At 43.0% G+C, this 17,096-nt stretch overlaps 1 protein-coding gene across 3 annotated transcripts in view; it reads right to left on the bottom strand.

The window, feature by feature from the left end:
- The window catches only part of kcnab3.L (potassium channel, voltage gated subfamily A regulatory beta subunit 3 L homeolog), a 41,470-nt gene that overhangs the window by 10,753 nt on the left and 13,621 nt on the right, over positions 1–17,096 (bottom strand). For 2 of the 3 annotated variants that reach the window (XM_041587356.1, XM_041587357.1), the window contains exons 2-10: positions 10,161–10,204; positions 9,786–9,823; positions 8,329–8,408; positions 8,121–8,165; positions 7,582–7,626; positions 6,823–6,866; positions 6,399–6,485; positions 3,657–3,742; positions 280–400 (exon numbers count right to left, since the gene is read on the bottom strand). In XM_041587356.1, coding sequence (XP_041443290.1) covers positions 280–400; positions 3,657–3,742; positions 6,399–6,485; positions 6,823–6,866; positions 7,582–7,626; positions 8,121–8,165; positions 8,329–8,408; positions 9,786–9,823; positions 10,161–10,204 — 590 coding nt within the window. Of the gene's footprint in view, positions 1–279; positions 401–3,656; positions 3,743–6,398; positions 6,486–6,822; positions 6,867–7,581; positions 7,627–8,120; positions 8,166–8,328; positions 8,409–9,785; positions 9,824–10,160; positions 10,205–16,110; positions 16,695–17,096 lie in introns of those variants that run through there. The other variant, XM_018253780.2, reaches the window with a different exon arrangement.

Below are 17,096 nucleotides of genomic sequence, written 5' to 3'. Positions count from 1 at the left end.
ACATGGAGCAAAGAAAGATCTTTCCAGCTAACAATACAATTTGCATCCCAATTTTTGATGAATCCTTTATGAAAGAAACGAATAAATGAAACAAAATAACCAGAAATGTAAGAAACAATGCAATTTATTCATTTTGTGTGTGGGGCTGATTCTGAACTCTAGGAGATAAAGTAGGGGGTTAGGTGACACCATTGCCTGGTTTCCATGATAATATGTTCTAGGTATGTCATGTTCTATGATCTAGATGTGTCAGTTCTATGTTCTAGGTGTGTCACTCACCTATCTTGTGATACAGCTCAGGTAACTGAGTCTCGACCTTTTCACGCTGGAAGAGGTGATACTCCGCCTGTTCACACACCGGGGGAATCAGGTTGAACTGGCGTGCCACAGAATAAGCTTCCTGCAGAATGGAAAAGTTCAAAGTTAATGGCAGATGAACTAAATGCCCCACACTACTAATTGGTTGTCCTGGAGTCCAGGAGACTCCAGTATCTGATATAGAGTTCTCTCTTTTATTAACTCTTAAAGAATAAATGTTCATGTGCAGAGGTTCCCAGGGGGAGTTCAAGAAAGCCTTGACTTAACCAAAGAAAAAGAACCTACTCAAATCAGGAATGGCCAATCGAATACTCTTAGATGCCATCTCCACCAAGCATCTTTTGGAACTCGGGATATGATATATAATTTTTCTGGCCAGAGATTTATGGCTAAAGAGATCTTCGAGACCAGCCCGAAACCCAAAAAACTTAGGGGCAGATTTATCAAGGGTCGAATTTCCCATTAACACAAAATTCACCCAATCTAAATTTATCGGTCGGGTGAATAGGATTGACCCGATAACTCAAATCAAATTCAATTCAAGTTTTTTTGGGCAAAAAACTCGAATGTCAGGAAGGCTGCAAACAACTCCAAATTGATCCCTGGACGTCTTCCATGGGCTAAAACAGCAATTCGGCAGTTTGGTGGCGAATAGTCGAATTTAAGTTTATAAAAGGGCCAGTGTATGATAAATATCAATAATCAAATTAATTGTTTTAACAAAAATTACATTTTAACAATTCCCTAGTCTAATTTCACAGTTTTGACCATAAAAAAACTAAAAAATCCGAATTTTCACTTCAAATCTTGATAAAGTTGCCCATAAAACTGAACCACTGTAGGAATCAGCCATAGTATGTATCTTGCTTCTTCTTGAGATATACACCCAACCAATATGTTCTAAAGCTCTATTAGGAGAAGCAAATTAAGGATCTGCCATTTATGTATTGTTCACTAGTTATTATAGATGCATGACTTCCATATCTTTGTCATGTTCAGTCACTCGCCGTCCCCATGTGTCACTGGTTTTTCCTCGTTTCCATAGGACAGCACCACTGCCTCTGGTTTGATCATTGTATGATGCAGTCAGAAATGAAGGATGGTTGCAAGAAATACAAGATACAATCCTTTAATCACCAGGAATATCCCTACTGAATAAACTAACTCTTTATATAGGTTGCTCATTAGGTAACATGGGTACAACAATGTTTTGTGTTTATTATACAATGTCCTGGTTTTGAGCACGGGATTCAGTTAATTTCTGAGCATCATTCAAATGAAGTGTAAATTTTATTCAGACATAAGAGCAGTCATTCAAATCCAATCGCAATCCTACTGTGTTCAATTCCTGGGCTCTAACAACCTCTAGTGGTGTAAAATATGAAGGTTGATCGGCCACCAGTTGCACCAGAGCTGCAGGCAGCTGAGTCTTCCCTATCGGTTGTTGTTGTTAATGACCTCATTTGCATGCTGATTATGGAGATATTTCCCATTTGTTTTCATTTATAATGAAAGTTATGGTTTCTCTGCGCAATGGCGAGGAATAGTATCACCCTAGGCTAATGGGCACCCATCGTTCAGCAACCTTAATGCTTCTTTCTCTGCAAGGTGTTGTGTAATTACCATACCAGCAGTAATTTTTTTAGGAATCTACAGGGAAATTGCAGGTTTGTCAAGAAAAATTAAGGAACACTGTGCATCATATGCCACCATGAGCCTAAAGCAGGGGTAGGCAACATCAAATGGAGTAGGACTTTAGGACACCCAGGATTCCTAGCACTGGTGAGGATAAAATTACTGATTGGTAGATGGTTATGTTAAAATATGAGGCCTTGTGACATCACAACAGACTGTCCTTGAATTTTCTGCGATTGGCTGCACCACAAAGTATAGTGGTTCTTCCATCACTGAGGCCTTACATTTTTAATAGAAGGCCAGGGTAGGGCAGTTAAGGCTTTGTCTTTGATCATATGATGGGAAAACATAGCTTAAGGTATTAATATAACCATTTCTAGAAGATTTTCTTTGGATATTACTATCCATGGACATTACTAATGCCCATGCATTACCTAAATAATATCACCTTGCTCCTATCAGTTGGGGTTCTCCACACTTTCTAAACTGCCAGACCCCTGCTTTTCTAACTCGGGCCTTAGGGGAGGGCCCTGCACACAATCTCCTGCTTTTTTATCCCCTCACTGCATTTAAAATTATTAAGAAAGTAACACATACTGTATTGTTCCAGCCCGAAATAGCAAAATGTCTATCTTTAAACCCCACTTGGAGTTGCTGATTTACCAAAAAGCATAATGAGTTTTGCTCAGATGTTCTGGGCGGTTGGATAACTGTAAAGTCAGCTAAACAGCAGGTGCCCGACGAGACGCTCTTCTGTATCTCAGACAGAGAGAGAGATGGAATCACGGACAAGCTTTGGTCTAACTGCACACAATAAGGTGGCAATAGACATGCCGGTCCATGAACTGGAGCCAATGCCATGAGACGGAGTTGCCATTCCTCTCAGACACTATCCTTTCCAAGAAGGAACATCAGCAGATAAAATGAAAGATGACTGTGATACAATGGAATCTCAAGATGGTCTACCAAACCTTTCACCTTCTGGTGGTCACCCAATGAGATGTAAGAACTTGCACAACCTTTAATGCACAATGCATCAGTAAGTACATGCCAGTCATCCAATCACACCATGACTGTAGAAGAGACAGGATATATTTAGCGAGTAGTTGAAGGCTTCTTTACTATAGGAGGGAACTGACTGCACTTAAAAGTTTCTGATATTCTCCGTTGTGAAGCCACAAGTTGCCCTTAATGGATTTGCTCAGATATTTCAGTTTCTCTCCTGAGTCAGAATCTTCTGACCCACAAATTAGCTTTTAACATTGTCTCGGAGAGACCATTAAACCTGCTCTTTATGGTGAAGCACGAGACCCACTTCCTAACAAAATATTGCCCTTAAAGGCACGAGCCAATATCATTATAGAGAAGGTATTTACCATAATTACTACAGCTTTACAATTTTCTACAATGGACGGACGGATTTGGGAAATGCATCATATCTTATTTATTGCAACCCATCCAAGTGTTCTTCCTCCATTCTTTTAAAAGACAAGCCCAACTGACTTCTATGTTAACAATTGGCAGTACGATTAAAAGATATCATCGGCAGCGATGGCAATTTTCAGAACACCAATTTTCCATATTTTAACCCATGCTTTAGACTTGGCTAATAATCTTCTATTAAACAAGCAGTGTCCATTTCATTTCTTCTTCACTTTCAGACTTTCTGCAGCAGACTGACATTGAGCTCTCAAAAAACCTACCATGATTTCCATAGCACTCCAGCGTGATGTCCCCCAGTACATTGCCATCCCCTGGTTGATAACAAAAGTCATGGCTCTAACAATTTCTGTAAAGAGGAGAAAAGACAATGAATGAGAACCCATGTGGAACACACAAATGATCTATCACAGAACAAACATTCTATGGGTATCCACAAAGAGGGGGCGGCATGACCTACCTATCCCCTATATATGCAAAGAGGGAAGGATGAGATGTCTGTCCCCTGTATATACAGAGAGAGGGAAAGATGAGATGTCTGTCCCCTGTATATACAGAGAGAGGGAAGGATAAGATGTCTGTCCCCTGTATATACAGAGAGAGGGAAGGATGAGACGTCTGTCCCCTGTATATACAGAGAGAGGGAAGGATGAGATGTCTGTCCCCTGTATATACAGAGAGAGGGAAAGATGAGATGTCTGTCCCCTGTATATACAGAGAGAGGGAAGGATGAGCCGTCTGTCCCCTGTATATACAGAGAGAGGGAAGGATGAGACGTCTGTCCCCTGTATATACAGAGAGAGGGAAGGATGAGACGTCTGTCCCCTGTATATACAGAGAGAGGGAAGGATGAGCCGTCTGTCCCCTGTATATACAGAGAGAGGGAAAGGATGAGACGTCTGTCCCCTGTATATACAGAGAGAGGGAGGATGACGTCTGTCCCCCTTGTATATACAGAGAAGGGAAGGTAGTGTCTGTCCCCTGTATATACAGAGAGAGGGAAGGATGAGATGTCTGTCCCCTGTATATACAGAGAGAGGGAAGGATGAGATGTCTGTCCCCTGTATATACAGAGAGAGGGGAAGGATGAGATGTCTGTCCCCTGTATATACAGAGAGAGGGAAGGATGAAACGTCTGTCCCCTGTATATACAGAGAGAGGGGAAGGATGAGAGTCTGTCCTGTCCCCTGTATATACAGAGAGAGGGAAGGATGAGATGTCTGTCCCCTGTATATACAGAGAGAGGGAAGGATGAGATGTCTGTCCCCTGTATATACAGAGAGAGGGAAGGATGAGATGTCTGTCCCCTGTATATACAGAGAGAGGGAAGGATGAGATGTCTGTCCCCTGTATATACAGAGAGAGGGAAGGATGAGATGTCTGTCCCCTGTATATACAGAGAGAGGGAAGGATGAGATGTCTGTCCCCTGTATATACAGAGAGAGGGAAGGGTGAGATGTCTGTCCCCTGTATATACAGAGAGAGGGAAGGATGAGATGTCTGTCCCCTGTATATACAGAGAGAGGGAAGGGTGAGATGTCTGTCCCCTGTATATACAGAGAGAGGGAAGGATGAGATGTCTGTCCCCTGTATATACAGAGAGAGGGAAGGGTGAGATGTCTGTCCCCTGTATATACAGAGAGAGGGAAGGGTGAGATGTCTGTCCCCTGTATATACAGAGAGAGGGAAGGATGAGATGTCTGTCCCCTGTATATACAGAGAGAGGGAAGGATGAGATGTCTGTCCCCTGTATATACAGAGAGAGGGAAGGATGAGATGTCTGTCCCCTGTATATACAGAGAGAGGGAAGGATGAGGTGTCTGTCCCCTGTATATACAGAGAGAGGGAAGGATGAGGTGTCTGTCCCCTGTATATACAGAGAGAGGGAAGGATGAGCTGTCTGTCCCCTGTATATACAGAGAGAGGGAAGGATGAGCTGTCTGTCCCCTGTATATACAGAGAGAGGGAAGGGTGAGATGTCTGTCCCCTGTATATACAGAGAGAGGGAAGGATGAGATGTCTGTCCCCTGTATATACAGAGAGAGGGAAGGATGAGGTGTCTGTCCCCTGTATATACAGAGAGAGGGAAGGATGAGCCGTCTGTCCCCTGTATATACAGAGAGAGGGAAGGATGAGATGTCTGTCCCCTGTATATACAGAGAGAGGGAAGGATGAGATGTCTGTCCCCTGTATATACAGAGAGAGGGAAGGATGAGATGTCTGTCCCCTGTATATACAGAGAGAGGGAAGGATGAGGTGTCTGTCCCCTGTATATACAGAGAGAGGGAAGGGTGAGATGTCTGTCCCCTGTATATACAGAGAGAGGGAACACTGTACTAAACAAATCCCCTAGGAAGTGTTCAGCACTAATTAGAGTCTTTGTGTTACCTGTCCATGTCAGCCTGGGCAAATCACTACTTGCCTGCAGTTATATAGAGATAAATATAGCATTACCAATTTATAGAAAGTCTTACTGTGCCCAGCTGAGGAAGGACCTTCAGACTCAGTGTAAGAGGTAACAAGCCTGTGTTTTGCTGAGATCAGCAGAATAAAGTTGCTGGTGGATAGAGGAAGAACAATGAGGAGCAGAAAGAAGTGAAGCTGATGGAAATGAAAGGTGACTGAATGAGGTTACAGAGAGAAGAGGAATAAAGGATTTGATGGATAGGTAAGTACAGCAACTTTACCTGCAATTACAATGGATAGGTACAATAAAAGGTACAATAAACTGGGGGGGTGTAGAAAATGAAACAAGTGATTAGTTTATGATATCAAATGAAGGTGCGTGGATTATAGAAAGATTATTTAATCTGCAGTCAGTTAGATGATAAGAAAGATCACATTCAGCATCCCCTCAGAGTCCTCATTCATAATTGCATTTGTGACAGGCCCATCCATAATGTCCATCATTCTATGGGGCCCTTAGAACAGCAGGACAACATGAGGAATCTTGGCTGCTCTCCGTGGTGCTGAAATTTGTGTATAGGGAGACAGGACTGCCTCACCTTCCATTGGACTGTTGGGATCCATTCTGTTTGCAAAGACTATATCAACATAATCCAGCTGCAGACGTTCAAGAGACCCACGGAGACCTGAGAAATAGAGAGGGGGAGGAGGCAATGTAGATAAGGAAGCCCAGAATGAGAAAAGGGAACGGGGAGGGCAGAATCCAGCGAGGGCAAGTGAAAGGCGATCAAAGATGCTGTGGTACAGGGATGGAACGGAACACACAGCAAACAATCATAATGTAAAAGGGAAAACGAAAATGTTTGATATTCGTCCCCATGGGGCCAAGCAATCCAATATATACTGCCATGCCAGGGAATCGTTTATCTTATGAGAGGCAATTAATACATAATGCAAAGAGAGAGCAAGTTAAAAGGGTGGGGGGTGGGACAGGTCTGTCTGCCTGAGAGAGTTAAGACTCACCTTCAATGATGTGTTTCCGAGACAGCCCCCTCTCTGTTTCTGCTCTGGGAATAGAAAGCACATTCAATTATACAAAATACACCTCAACAAACACTCAAGTTGATATATAAGTCAGTATGATATGATATATGGTGACTTGGCCCCCAAGCAAAACACATCTAGGGGCCCCACTCTGGAACAATCAACTTGATAGAAGGGCCATTGATCGGACCATTCTGCAAGAGAACCTGTTGGGTAAGGAATACATCAACATCACGTTGAAGCCCTCACCAAATGGGATTATCAAACCTGCTTGATAGATATCTTGCCAATTTTCAGCCATATATTGGTTGGGGAGGTCCTCTGAGGGCCCCATACATGGGCCAATAAACTGCCAACTCAGTATGGAAATCGGCAGGTTTTATTGTGTGGCCATCTTAACTCTTCAGACTGAGTCACATCCCATAGATCAGTATTTGGTAGGCCAGTGGGACTCCCAAACCCAAGCCTACTTTGTTCTTCCAAAACGAGCATTACTATGGGATAGATATGACTTATTTCTATCTGAGGGATTATTGTCCAGTATGGAAAAGTCGCTATGTTGCCCAGTGACCCCACCTGCATTAGGCAGTGGCTCTTGTATATCTTTAGCCATTCAGCCATAGTGCCCAGAGTGGTTAGGACAACAAATGAAATGGGACACAAATAGATGGAGCTCATTTAACCTGCACAACTGGAGACTCAGTGCTTTGTCGGCTTTGCTTCTTGTCTGTTACTTACTGTCCTCCCCAGTAGATTTTCGTGGTTACCACGTAACTGGAACGCCTGTTAGAATTGACACCAATTATAGATATCATTAGAGAATGAATACATGAAAAGCTTGATGCCGTTGATGATGGATAGATATTATTATTAATATTATTATTAACATGTATTTATATAGCGCCAACATATTTCGCGGCCCTGTAGCAACATATTTCGCAGCTCCATAGATATATAGATACATAGACAGATACAGTAGATAGATAGATGATAGATAGATAGATAGATAGATAATGGATGGATGAATTGTTGGTGTAAATAAGATTCTGTGATGTGAAGTGATGTGGCTATTAGATCCCATGCCCATACTGGTTCTATGTGCCAAGAAACCAAGTGTTTAACATAGAGTGAAGTCTACTGAGCTACAGCATAGGGTAAATAAAATCCTGTGTGGTGGAGGGGCAGACATAGAACAATAAAAGAACATGCAAGTATCATAAAAGGTCATAAAGTGGTACATGAACAGAGAAAGGGCATAGCCAACATAGAACTCTAACCTCCATTCCTTCTTCTTAAGGATTTTTCCCAGCGTCCTCTCTGCTCTGTAATAAAAATGCGTAATGAGATCTCATCATTTTGGGTAAGTGTGTGCCTTTTGCTCCAATTCTTTCATTTCCTTGTGTCTAGACTCACCCCCCCCCATGCACTCCCAATGAAATATCACACTCTCCCTCTTCCATGGTCTTTATCTCCTGCTCCCCTTACCTTCCAGCAGCATAAACCTCTGCCGTATCAAACAGATTGACTCCGTGCTCATATGCCACCGTCATTAGGTTTTCTGCTACCTACAGGGGAGGTATAAACACAATGTATAGAACACAGAAAAATTAAATTGAGTCGGTCTCCAGAAGTAAATTGACGATGAGTGAATAGATTAACTTAATCATGTATGTTCTTAAGGTTCTTCAGTTCTTTTCTAGTCTTTTGCCTCCACCCATGGCATACCCACTAGCACTTTAATCCAGTCTCAGCCCACTCTTTTTCCGTGTATATCCCACTTTCTCCTTGTTCCACACTTACTCTTATTCTGACTCATGTTCACTCCCACTCCAAACATACTCACTCCAATGTATTTCTACCATTCCTTCTTCACACCACGTGGACTCCTTTCCCATTCCACCATCATTTACTTCATGGACGAGCTTTCCAGTCTCAGCTACTGTTCCCATCGACATGCACAACTCAATTGTTTTCCAGGTCGGCCTTTGAACAGTTCAATCTCAATCTGCTATTCCCCTTGAGATTTGTTTCTTAATAAATAATCTTTTTGATATTCCATAATCATCTTCCCACAACCAAACTCTAAAATCACAATGACTCTCACTCTTCCATTCTCAACTCTATGAACTCTTACATCTTCTCCCAGTTCTACCATTCCAATAACATTCCTTTTTCAATCCACTCAGCATTTTATTATCTTCCCTTTCTTTCCTTATTGTAGTTGAATCAAAAACTTAAAGGGGTACTGTCATGGGAAAACATGTTTTTTTCAAAACACATCAGTTAATAGTGCTGTTCCAGCAAAATTCTGCACTGAAATCCAATTCACAAAAGAGCTAACACATTTTTTTATATTACATTTTGAAATCTGACATGGGGCTAGACATATTGTCAGTTTCCCGGCTGCCCCAAGTCATGTGACTTGTGCCTGCACTTTAGGATGGAACTACTTTCTGGCAGGCTGTTATCTCTCCTACGTAATGTAACTGAATGTGTCTCAGTGGGACCTGGATTTTACTATTGAGTGCTGTTCTTAGATCTACCAGGCAGCTGTTATCTTGTGTTAGGGAGCTGCTATCTGGTTACCTTCCCATTGTTCTGTTGTTAGGCTGATGGGGGGGGGTGTAGTACAGCAGTATTCCAACCTGCTGTACAGCAGTAAAGAGTGACTGAAGTTTATCAGAGCACAAGTCACATGACTGGGGACAGCTGGCAAACTGACAATATGTCTAGCCGCATGTAAGATTTCAAAATTGAATATAAATAAATCTGTTTGCTCTTTTGAGAAATGGATTTCAGTGCAGAATTCTCCTGGAGCAGCACTATTAACTGATGTGTTTGGAAAAAAACATGTTTTCCCATGACAGTATCCCTTTAAAAACTAATCTCCCTTTGCTAATACATCCCATTGCTTTTGCATGTTACTCTAGTGTGTCTCTTACCTCATCAGAGATCTGGGAGCCAAAGGTTACCCAAGTACCTGTAGGGTTATTAAAGGAAAGTATAAAGATGGAGCATGAAGTTACAGAAACACAAAGAGAAGAGACACACAGTGAGGTCCACAAACATATTTTATTTTAGGGATCTGCAGCTAATTCTGCATTTCCATAGCAAATAATCCCCTCTATGCACTGTGGCCAATAAAGGGGCTACAATGCTCAGACAGGGCCACCCTCATTAGGCTAAGCCCAGTGCTCAGTAATCAGAGTGAAATACCATAGAGCAATGCAGTAAGTAAGACCACAAAAGCCACACAATGAATACAAAACACACCATTTATTGCACATAGATGTTGACACAGGTAGACGCATACATACCCAGTCCCAGGCAGGAAACTCTTAATCCAGATTTTCCCAAATTCCTGGTAAAGGGGAAAAAGAAAGCAGTTATTTACCAGAATGTTTCCTCTCCATGTATTTCTTCTGGAATAAGATGAGAATAAAAATCTCCCTGCCTTCCATCGCGGAAACTGCCAATCTAGCCCAACCCACTACATGGTTTAAAGGCTAACTGTCCCTACCCCTGTAATTGTTCTAATCTAGACTGCAGAATCCTTCTTGCCTCCCTGTAAACTGCTGTCAGTGTGGAAGCCCCGCCCACTGCTTGAGTTAATGACATCTTGCCCATCCTGTACGCTGCCATTAGATTTCTCTAGTCCCGCCCCCATGCATTAGTTAATATGTTTCTCAGCAGCATCAGAGAAATGCCAGCAACTAATGTATCGAATTGTAACAGTCCAGGAACATGCTCAGTGCAGCCCAAAACAATCAGAAATCTGTCAAACTGAGGTTCTATTGGGAAAAAATGGGGTGAAAAAAATCGGTGATGTGTTTAAAAAAAAAACAAAACATACATTTTAACAATACAGCAGATTTCATATCACTTTGGGTAAAACACATTTTTTCAGCCCTGGTTGCCGTACACCTGGCATTTGTAGCCAACACAGCAGCTAAACAGTAAATGTGATTCTTTTTTTCCCCCCATATAAATAAAAGACAATTTTGCAGGCAATTCCCGGGATGAGGAGCGTGCATGGCTCCTGACTGCAGCGATCGCTGGATATATAGTCCCAGTCAATCTTCTCATTTATACGACCTTATTAAGCAGAGCTCCGATGGGGAAAAGGGAGGGGGTGAAATTACATTTATCAAGAGGTTTCACAACATTCAGATCCAATATTTAAGCAGCCAGTGCATTGCCGCAGGCCCTGAGCCAACACTGTAGGCTGTTGCTGACGTCGGCTCTACTCTTTGGCACACGAGGGCCCATCTCACCGTTTCACTCTTTTTCATGAGAAAACAGAAAAACAAGGTCATCTTGTGGATTTAGCAGGCAGATATTATCAGGGGGAGCAAGGATTGGATATTAAGGGCTGGGGAAAGTGCAGCGGCCTTGGGAAAAGTGGCCAAGGCTTATTACACAATTCCCTGAGCCCCTTCTATAATGACGTCTGACCTTTCCTTCCCAATGAGTGGGATTAAATGGACAAACAGTCCTTACAGATTATTATCCTCCAATATCCCAGTCAATAATGGGGACTGTGCTCCTGTATGAGCTCATACTCCCATGTGTTTGTTTAGATCAGTATTATGAGCTGTAGATTAGGAGAGAAAATGGAGCCAATGTGCTTCAAGACCTTGCTGACATCACAACACTGCATCAAAGTATGTGCTGATGTCATGACGCCACACCATGAGTCATTCACAGAGGGACCTGGAGTGCCAGAAAGTCAACAAATAGGAGGACATACCAGTCTTCCAGTGTGTATCACGATCAGATGCCAGTGCCATACTGTGATGGTACAGTACAGGGGGTGGAACAGGCAGTCAGTAATTCAAGCAATGGATTTGATTGGAACAGGGGGTGGGGTCAGGGAATATGATACTCAAGATTAGGGATGCACCGAATCCAGGATTCGGGTCGGGATTCGGCCTTTTTCAGCAGGATTCGGCCGAATCCTTCTGCCTGGCCGAACCGAATCCGAACCCTAATTTGCATATGCAAATTAGGGGTGGGAGGGAAATCACGTGACTTTTTGTCAGAAAACGAGGAAGTAAAAAATGTTTTCCTCTTCCCACCCGTAATTTGCATATGCAAATTAGGGTTCGGTTCGGTATTCGGCCGAATCTTTCACAAAGGATTCGGGGGTTCGGCCGAATCCAAAATAGTGGATTCGGTGCATCCCTACTCAAGATCCTATCATACTCTGATGGCAGAGTACAGCAGGTGGAATAGGCAGATTGGAACGGGGTGAGGTCAGGGAATATGATACTCAACATACCATCATACTCTGATGGTAGAGTACAGGGGGTGGAATAGGCAGTTAGAAATTCAAGCAATGGATTAGATTGGAACAGGGGGTGGGGTCAATATGATACTCAATAAGTGGGTTGGCTCTGATACAGTCTTACAGGGAGAAGATGGTCATATCCACTGATGGGCCAAGGGATGATGCCATGGTCATGTGTATGGTAATACGCAAAAGGGTGAACTACTCCCTAAATTCCCAGCAACAGTAAAGTGTGATTTTGCCAACCAATGACTGGGAGTAGATGAGCAAACAGTTCTTTTAGATCATTAGATTCTGTAAAAGTGTCTAGCCAAGTGCAGGATCATGGTGGTGCCATCACCTCCTTCTTTCACATTCAGCCTGACATGATCCCTATTGTGCTCATGGAAGCTACCATTTTCCTCAGAGCTCAGGGAGAACTTGCTGTCCCAGAATACAAGCAGATTCAAATCCGTCTATCTCACAATATATGTATTATAATGAAGGGCCAGAAATTGAATGGGGTGAGCAAAATATGAAGAACAGCTGGAGAAGAAGGTAAAGGCACGAAAAAAAATGACAGAAAGAAGCTTGAGCAGCAGAGACACACAAGAAGAAGGGAAGAGTAGAGTAGAGTGGTGAAGATATGGGGAAGGCAGAAGAGAAATTTATGGAGAGGATAATCATAACACAAATACTAGAAGCAAAATAAAGACAGAAAAGGAAATTATAAGAAGACATTTATTGTTAGAAGTCACTGTACCATTTAAAGGAGAACTAAAGCCTAACTAAAGAAGTAGGTATAAATGTTGTACATCATGTTTTGCACTTCTGTACCAGCCCAAGGCAACCACAGCCCTTTAGCAGTAAAGATCTGTGTCTCCAAAGATGCCCCAGTAGCTCCCCATCTTCTTTTCTGCTGATTCACTGCACATGCTCTGTGCTACTGTCACTTACTGAGCTTAGGGACCCACTCACAATATACAGTACACATAGAATAGAAATGTCACAATATAAGGCTGATTAGTAATTAATACACATAATTACTACATGGCAGCACAGAAACCAGTGCAATTAGCATCAGAATTGAATAATCAGCAAACCTGTAGCATCAGCTTATATTACAGCCAGGGAAGTTCATTTTCTGCTTGATAATTAGTGACGAGCCCTAAGCTTAGCTTCTCAACGGCCAATCAGAGCCCACTGAGCATGTGAGTGTCACAGACACTTTCCAAGATGGTGACCCCCTGTGACAAGTTTGAAGTCCTGGATCATTGCTGCTATTGACAAGCTGAAACTTTAGCCTCGTGCAATAAGTTCACTATATAAAATATGCCATTTTTAGCCACATTCATTTTTAGGGTTTAGTTCTCATTTAATGCTGGGAGTCACTGTGCCATCTTATTCTGATTTGTAGCCAATCATCTCTTCTCCTTAGAAAGTGTGTGGCCATCTTGTTATAATATCAAGCCAATCATCTCTTCCCTTTATGGTGGCCGTAGATGGACTGATAAAAGCTCTTGACTTTGTCCCTCGTATGGGGCCTGCCAACAACCCGCCCAACCAATATCTGCCTCCAGATTTGGCCAGATATGAATGGGGAAGGTTTGAGGAGCACATTGGTGTGTTGGTGCAGATCCTCATCTGATGGGTCCCACTGTATCATCTGTCTGATTTGGCCAAGCACTTGGGTGGCCATATAGTACCCAGGTCCTCTCTTTTGGAGACCTCACCAAACTAGCGTATCGGGCTTCTTGTTCCAATATCCAGCCAATCACTTTCCTCTCTGGCCAACTTTAAGAAGCAGACACTCACACTCAGCTTGCTGTCTGTGCTTGTGTGTGAGAGATTTACTGACAGAGATCTGAAGAGCTGATGGATCTCCCCGAGGAAACCCCAGTCAGTCATCCCATTGCATACATCACTGTAATAAGCCTGAGCCTCTAGAGCTGCCATTTATATAGAGGAGCGGAGGTGATAAGAATCGCTAAGTGGATCAATGAAGGATACGGCAGCCAACAGCAATAAAGTGGCACTGTTAGACAACAGCCATATAGACAAGCCATTTAATGCTCCTTGGGAAGTTACATATAAAAACAATCTTTAATTATGCAGTAACTTTACACACAGGCCTATGTGTGTGTGTCTTGGGCTAGGAAGCAGTCATTTGTTTGGATTTCGGGATAAGGAATCTTTATATAAGGGGCATAGAGTACTTCCTTCTTCCAAGCACCATCATTTCTAAAAGGTTGCTATGGACACTTACCCTAGCAATCATACTGGGGTCTGAGATAAATAAAATAATACTGAATCTGCTTCTGGGTTTGACAGCATTTAAATTTCAGGTTGGAGAACTGGGCAGTAACAGCGCATAACTAATATACATGGGATTGCTTATCTCTCGGCTGGATGATAATGTTTAGTGCTCTGGAGGGGACAGCTGCTTCTTTGGGGACAGGGTTCCTTACTATGTTTACTTTAATAAGGGGCTGAAATAATACCCATAGCAGACCCTGTAGATGCTGCGGACACAGGAGCTTGCATTCCCTTTATTTTAATAAGGGGTCTATGATAATACACATAACAAACACTGTAGATGATGAGGACACAGGAGCTTGCATTCTCTTCACCTTAATAAGAGGGCTATAATCATACCCATAGCAGACCCTGTAGATGCTGTGGACACATGAGCTTGCATTCCCTTTATTTTAATAAGGGGGCTATACTAATTCTCATAGCAGATCCTGAAGAATCTAGGGACACAGAAGCTTCCATTCACTTCACTTTATTAAGGGGGCTGTAATAATACCCATAGCAGACCCTGTAGATGCTGTGGACATAGGAGCTTGCATTCCATTTATTTTAATAAGGGGTCTATGATAATACACATAACAAACCCTGTAGATGCCGGGGACACAGGAGCTTTCATTCTCTTCACTTTAATAAGGAGGCTGTAATAATACCCTGAGCAGACCCTGTAGGTGTTGGAGGCAGGGGAGCTTAAAGGTGGAGGTTTCAGATAATACATAGGAAATTGTGGACCACACTTTCTTAAGAAAACAGCAAATAAAATTGCAAACAAATACATTTATGTTAATTTATCAGAATATAAATATACAGTGTTGCTATTTAGATTTTCTCACATTCCTTTATGGGTGGGATCTGCCCTACTGTTTGTTCGGACACTGCTCAGAACCAGGGATTTGCTTTGGCCTATTCCTAAAGCTTTTTCCAAGATTTCAATTCGACTGGAATTCTTGGGTTGAAGGAATGGATTTGGATTTCAATGTTTTTAGTTATTTCATTGTTCTACATGATCTCTGAATATGATTATTATGAAAATAATGTATCTCCTATTGTAAAGTATGGAGATATGAGAAGGCACCTTGGAGTTCCATGATGTGAGTAGAAGTACTCGATGGTCTCTAGTCTTGGAACTCCTTGGTGACAACTAATAGCCATGTATTGTACAGTGGGTCGAGGGGATATAATTCAGTATATTCCATTCTCATGTTATGGACCAAGAACTTCTGAACTGTGCGTATGTCAGACATTCATTTCTTGGCAAGATCAGTCAGTTAATGAAAGGTCCATAGCCTCAAGAAATGACATGAGAGTTGAGTAAACCCTACTCTATAGGATACATTAAAGGAGCCTACCTGCACACACACAGTCACTCTACAACAGTATTTGGGTGGAAATACAATGAACATAGACATAAGGAACACAAGCCGTGCAGCAGAAGGAAGCAGTAGAAGGAAGCGCTGCAGGACAGGCTGCAGGCGGTTTCTATGCTGCATTTGGCGCACATCATGTGCAAGATGCAGGTAGTGATACTTTTCACTGCTCCCAGTTACAACTCAGCCCTGCATCTTTCTACAGGACCAGCCGGGCCCCACGGATTCCCTCTCATCCCATGAAGTTAGCAATGGACCCTATGAAAGTTCTGAATGCTGATACACTACATCTCTATGGAAAATGACAAAAGATCCCCTTACCTGTATTTCATGCCAGTAGACTTGACGGTGGACTCACGGAGGATATGAGACAGAAGGGGAAGGACTTGGTTATGATTTTTTGCCCCCATAGGGGGTGTCCGTTGTTTGGTCTGCGCCATGCTGACCCCATTTTGCCCCCCTGAGGGGCGACTGGGACACAGCCTATCTTCGCTGGTCCTACTTCTTAGTGTCTGCTCAGTGCAGGCAAAAGAAACTTGCATATTGGAAGGGAAGAAAGTCCTGAGAGAGGAGAAGGTGCAGAGCTAATGGGTGGGGGTGAGAGATGAGGGGAGATCAGGCAGGGAGGCAGGAGAGAGGGTGGAAAGGCAAAGTATTGCAGAGGAAAAGCACCGCAGAATGGATGAGCATAAGAAAGTGAGGGGCAGGGGAGGAGGGGAGCAACGAGGAGGGTGAAAGAGACGCCCGAAGAGGGAGTCTGCCAGGGACAAGGGGATGGAGAGCTGCACCGTGAGCAATAGGGAAAGAGCTGGATGGGAAAGAGAGTGCATTAGCAGGTGTGTAAGGAGAAAGACAGCGAGACAAGGGGGGATGGAGAGAGACAGATGAAAGACAGAGGGAGGGGGAGGGTTCCAGTCCAGAGAGACACAAAAAGTGAAGCCAAAAAGCAAAAGAGAGAGGAGAGAAGGGTGAAACAGGAGGGGAGGGAGCAAAAGGGGGAGAGATAGAGGGGTACAGAGACAGATACAGATACAACACAGGGCAGAGGAGAAAGGGGGAAAGGTGAGACTGGGACTGGGGATATAGGGGTGACACAGCCAGGAGATGGGAAGAAAGAGTCAAAGAAGGAGCAGGTAAGACAGAGAGTCGGTTACAGAATGAGCAGGTAAAGCAAAGAGTGGGGGTACAGAAGGAGCAGGTCAGACAGAGACTGGGGGTACAGTAGTGAGAAACAGCGAATGAATGAGACTGCAGTGAGAGAGACACAAAGGAATAGGACAGAATGAGAGACAAACAGATAGAGGTGA

The sequence above is a fragment of the Xenopus laevis genome, chromosome 3L, assembly GCF_017654675.1.
Source record: "Xenopus laevis strain J_2021 chromosome 3L, Xenopus_laevis_v10.1, whole genome shotgun sequence".
NCBI classification, from domain to species: Eukaryota; Metazoa; Chordata; class Amphibia; order Anura; family Pipidae; genus Xenopus; species Xenopus laevis.
Note: the sequence above shows the minus strand (reverse complement) of the source record. Positions and strands in the feature narration are given on the sequence as shown.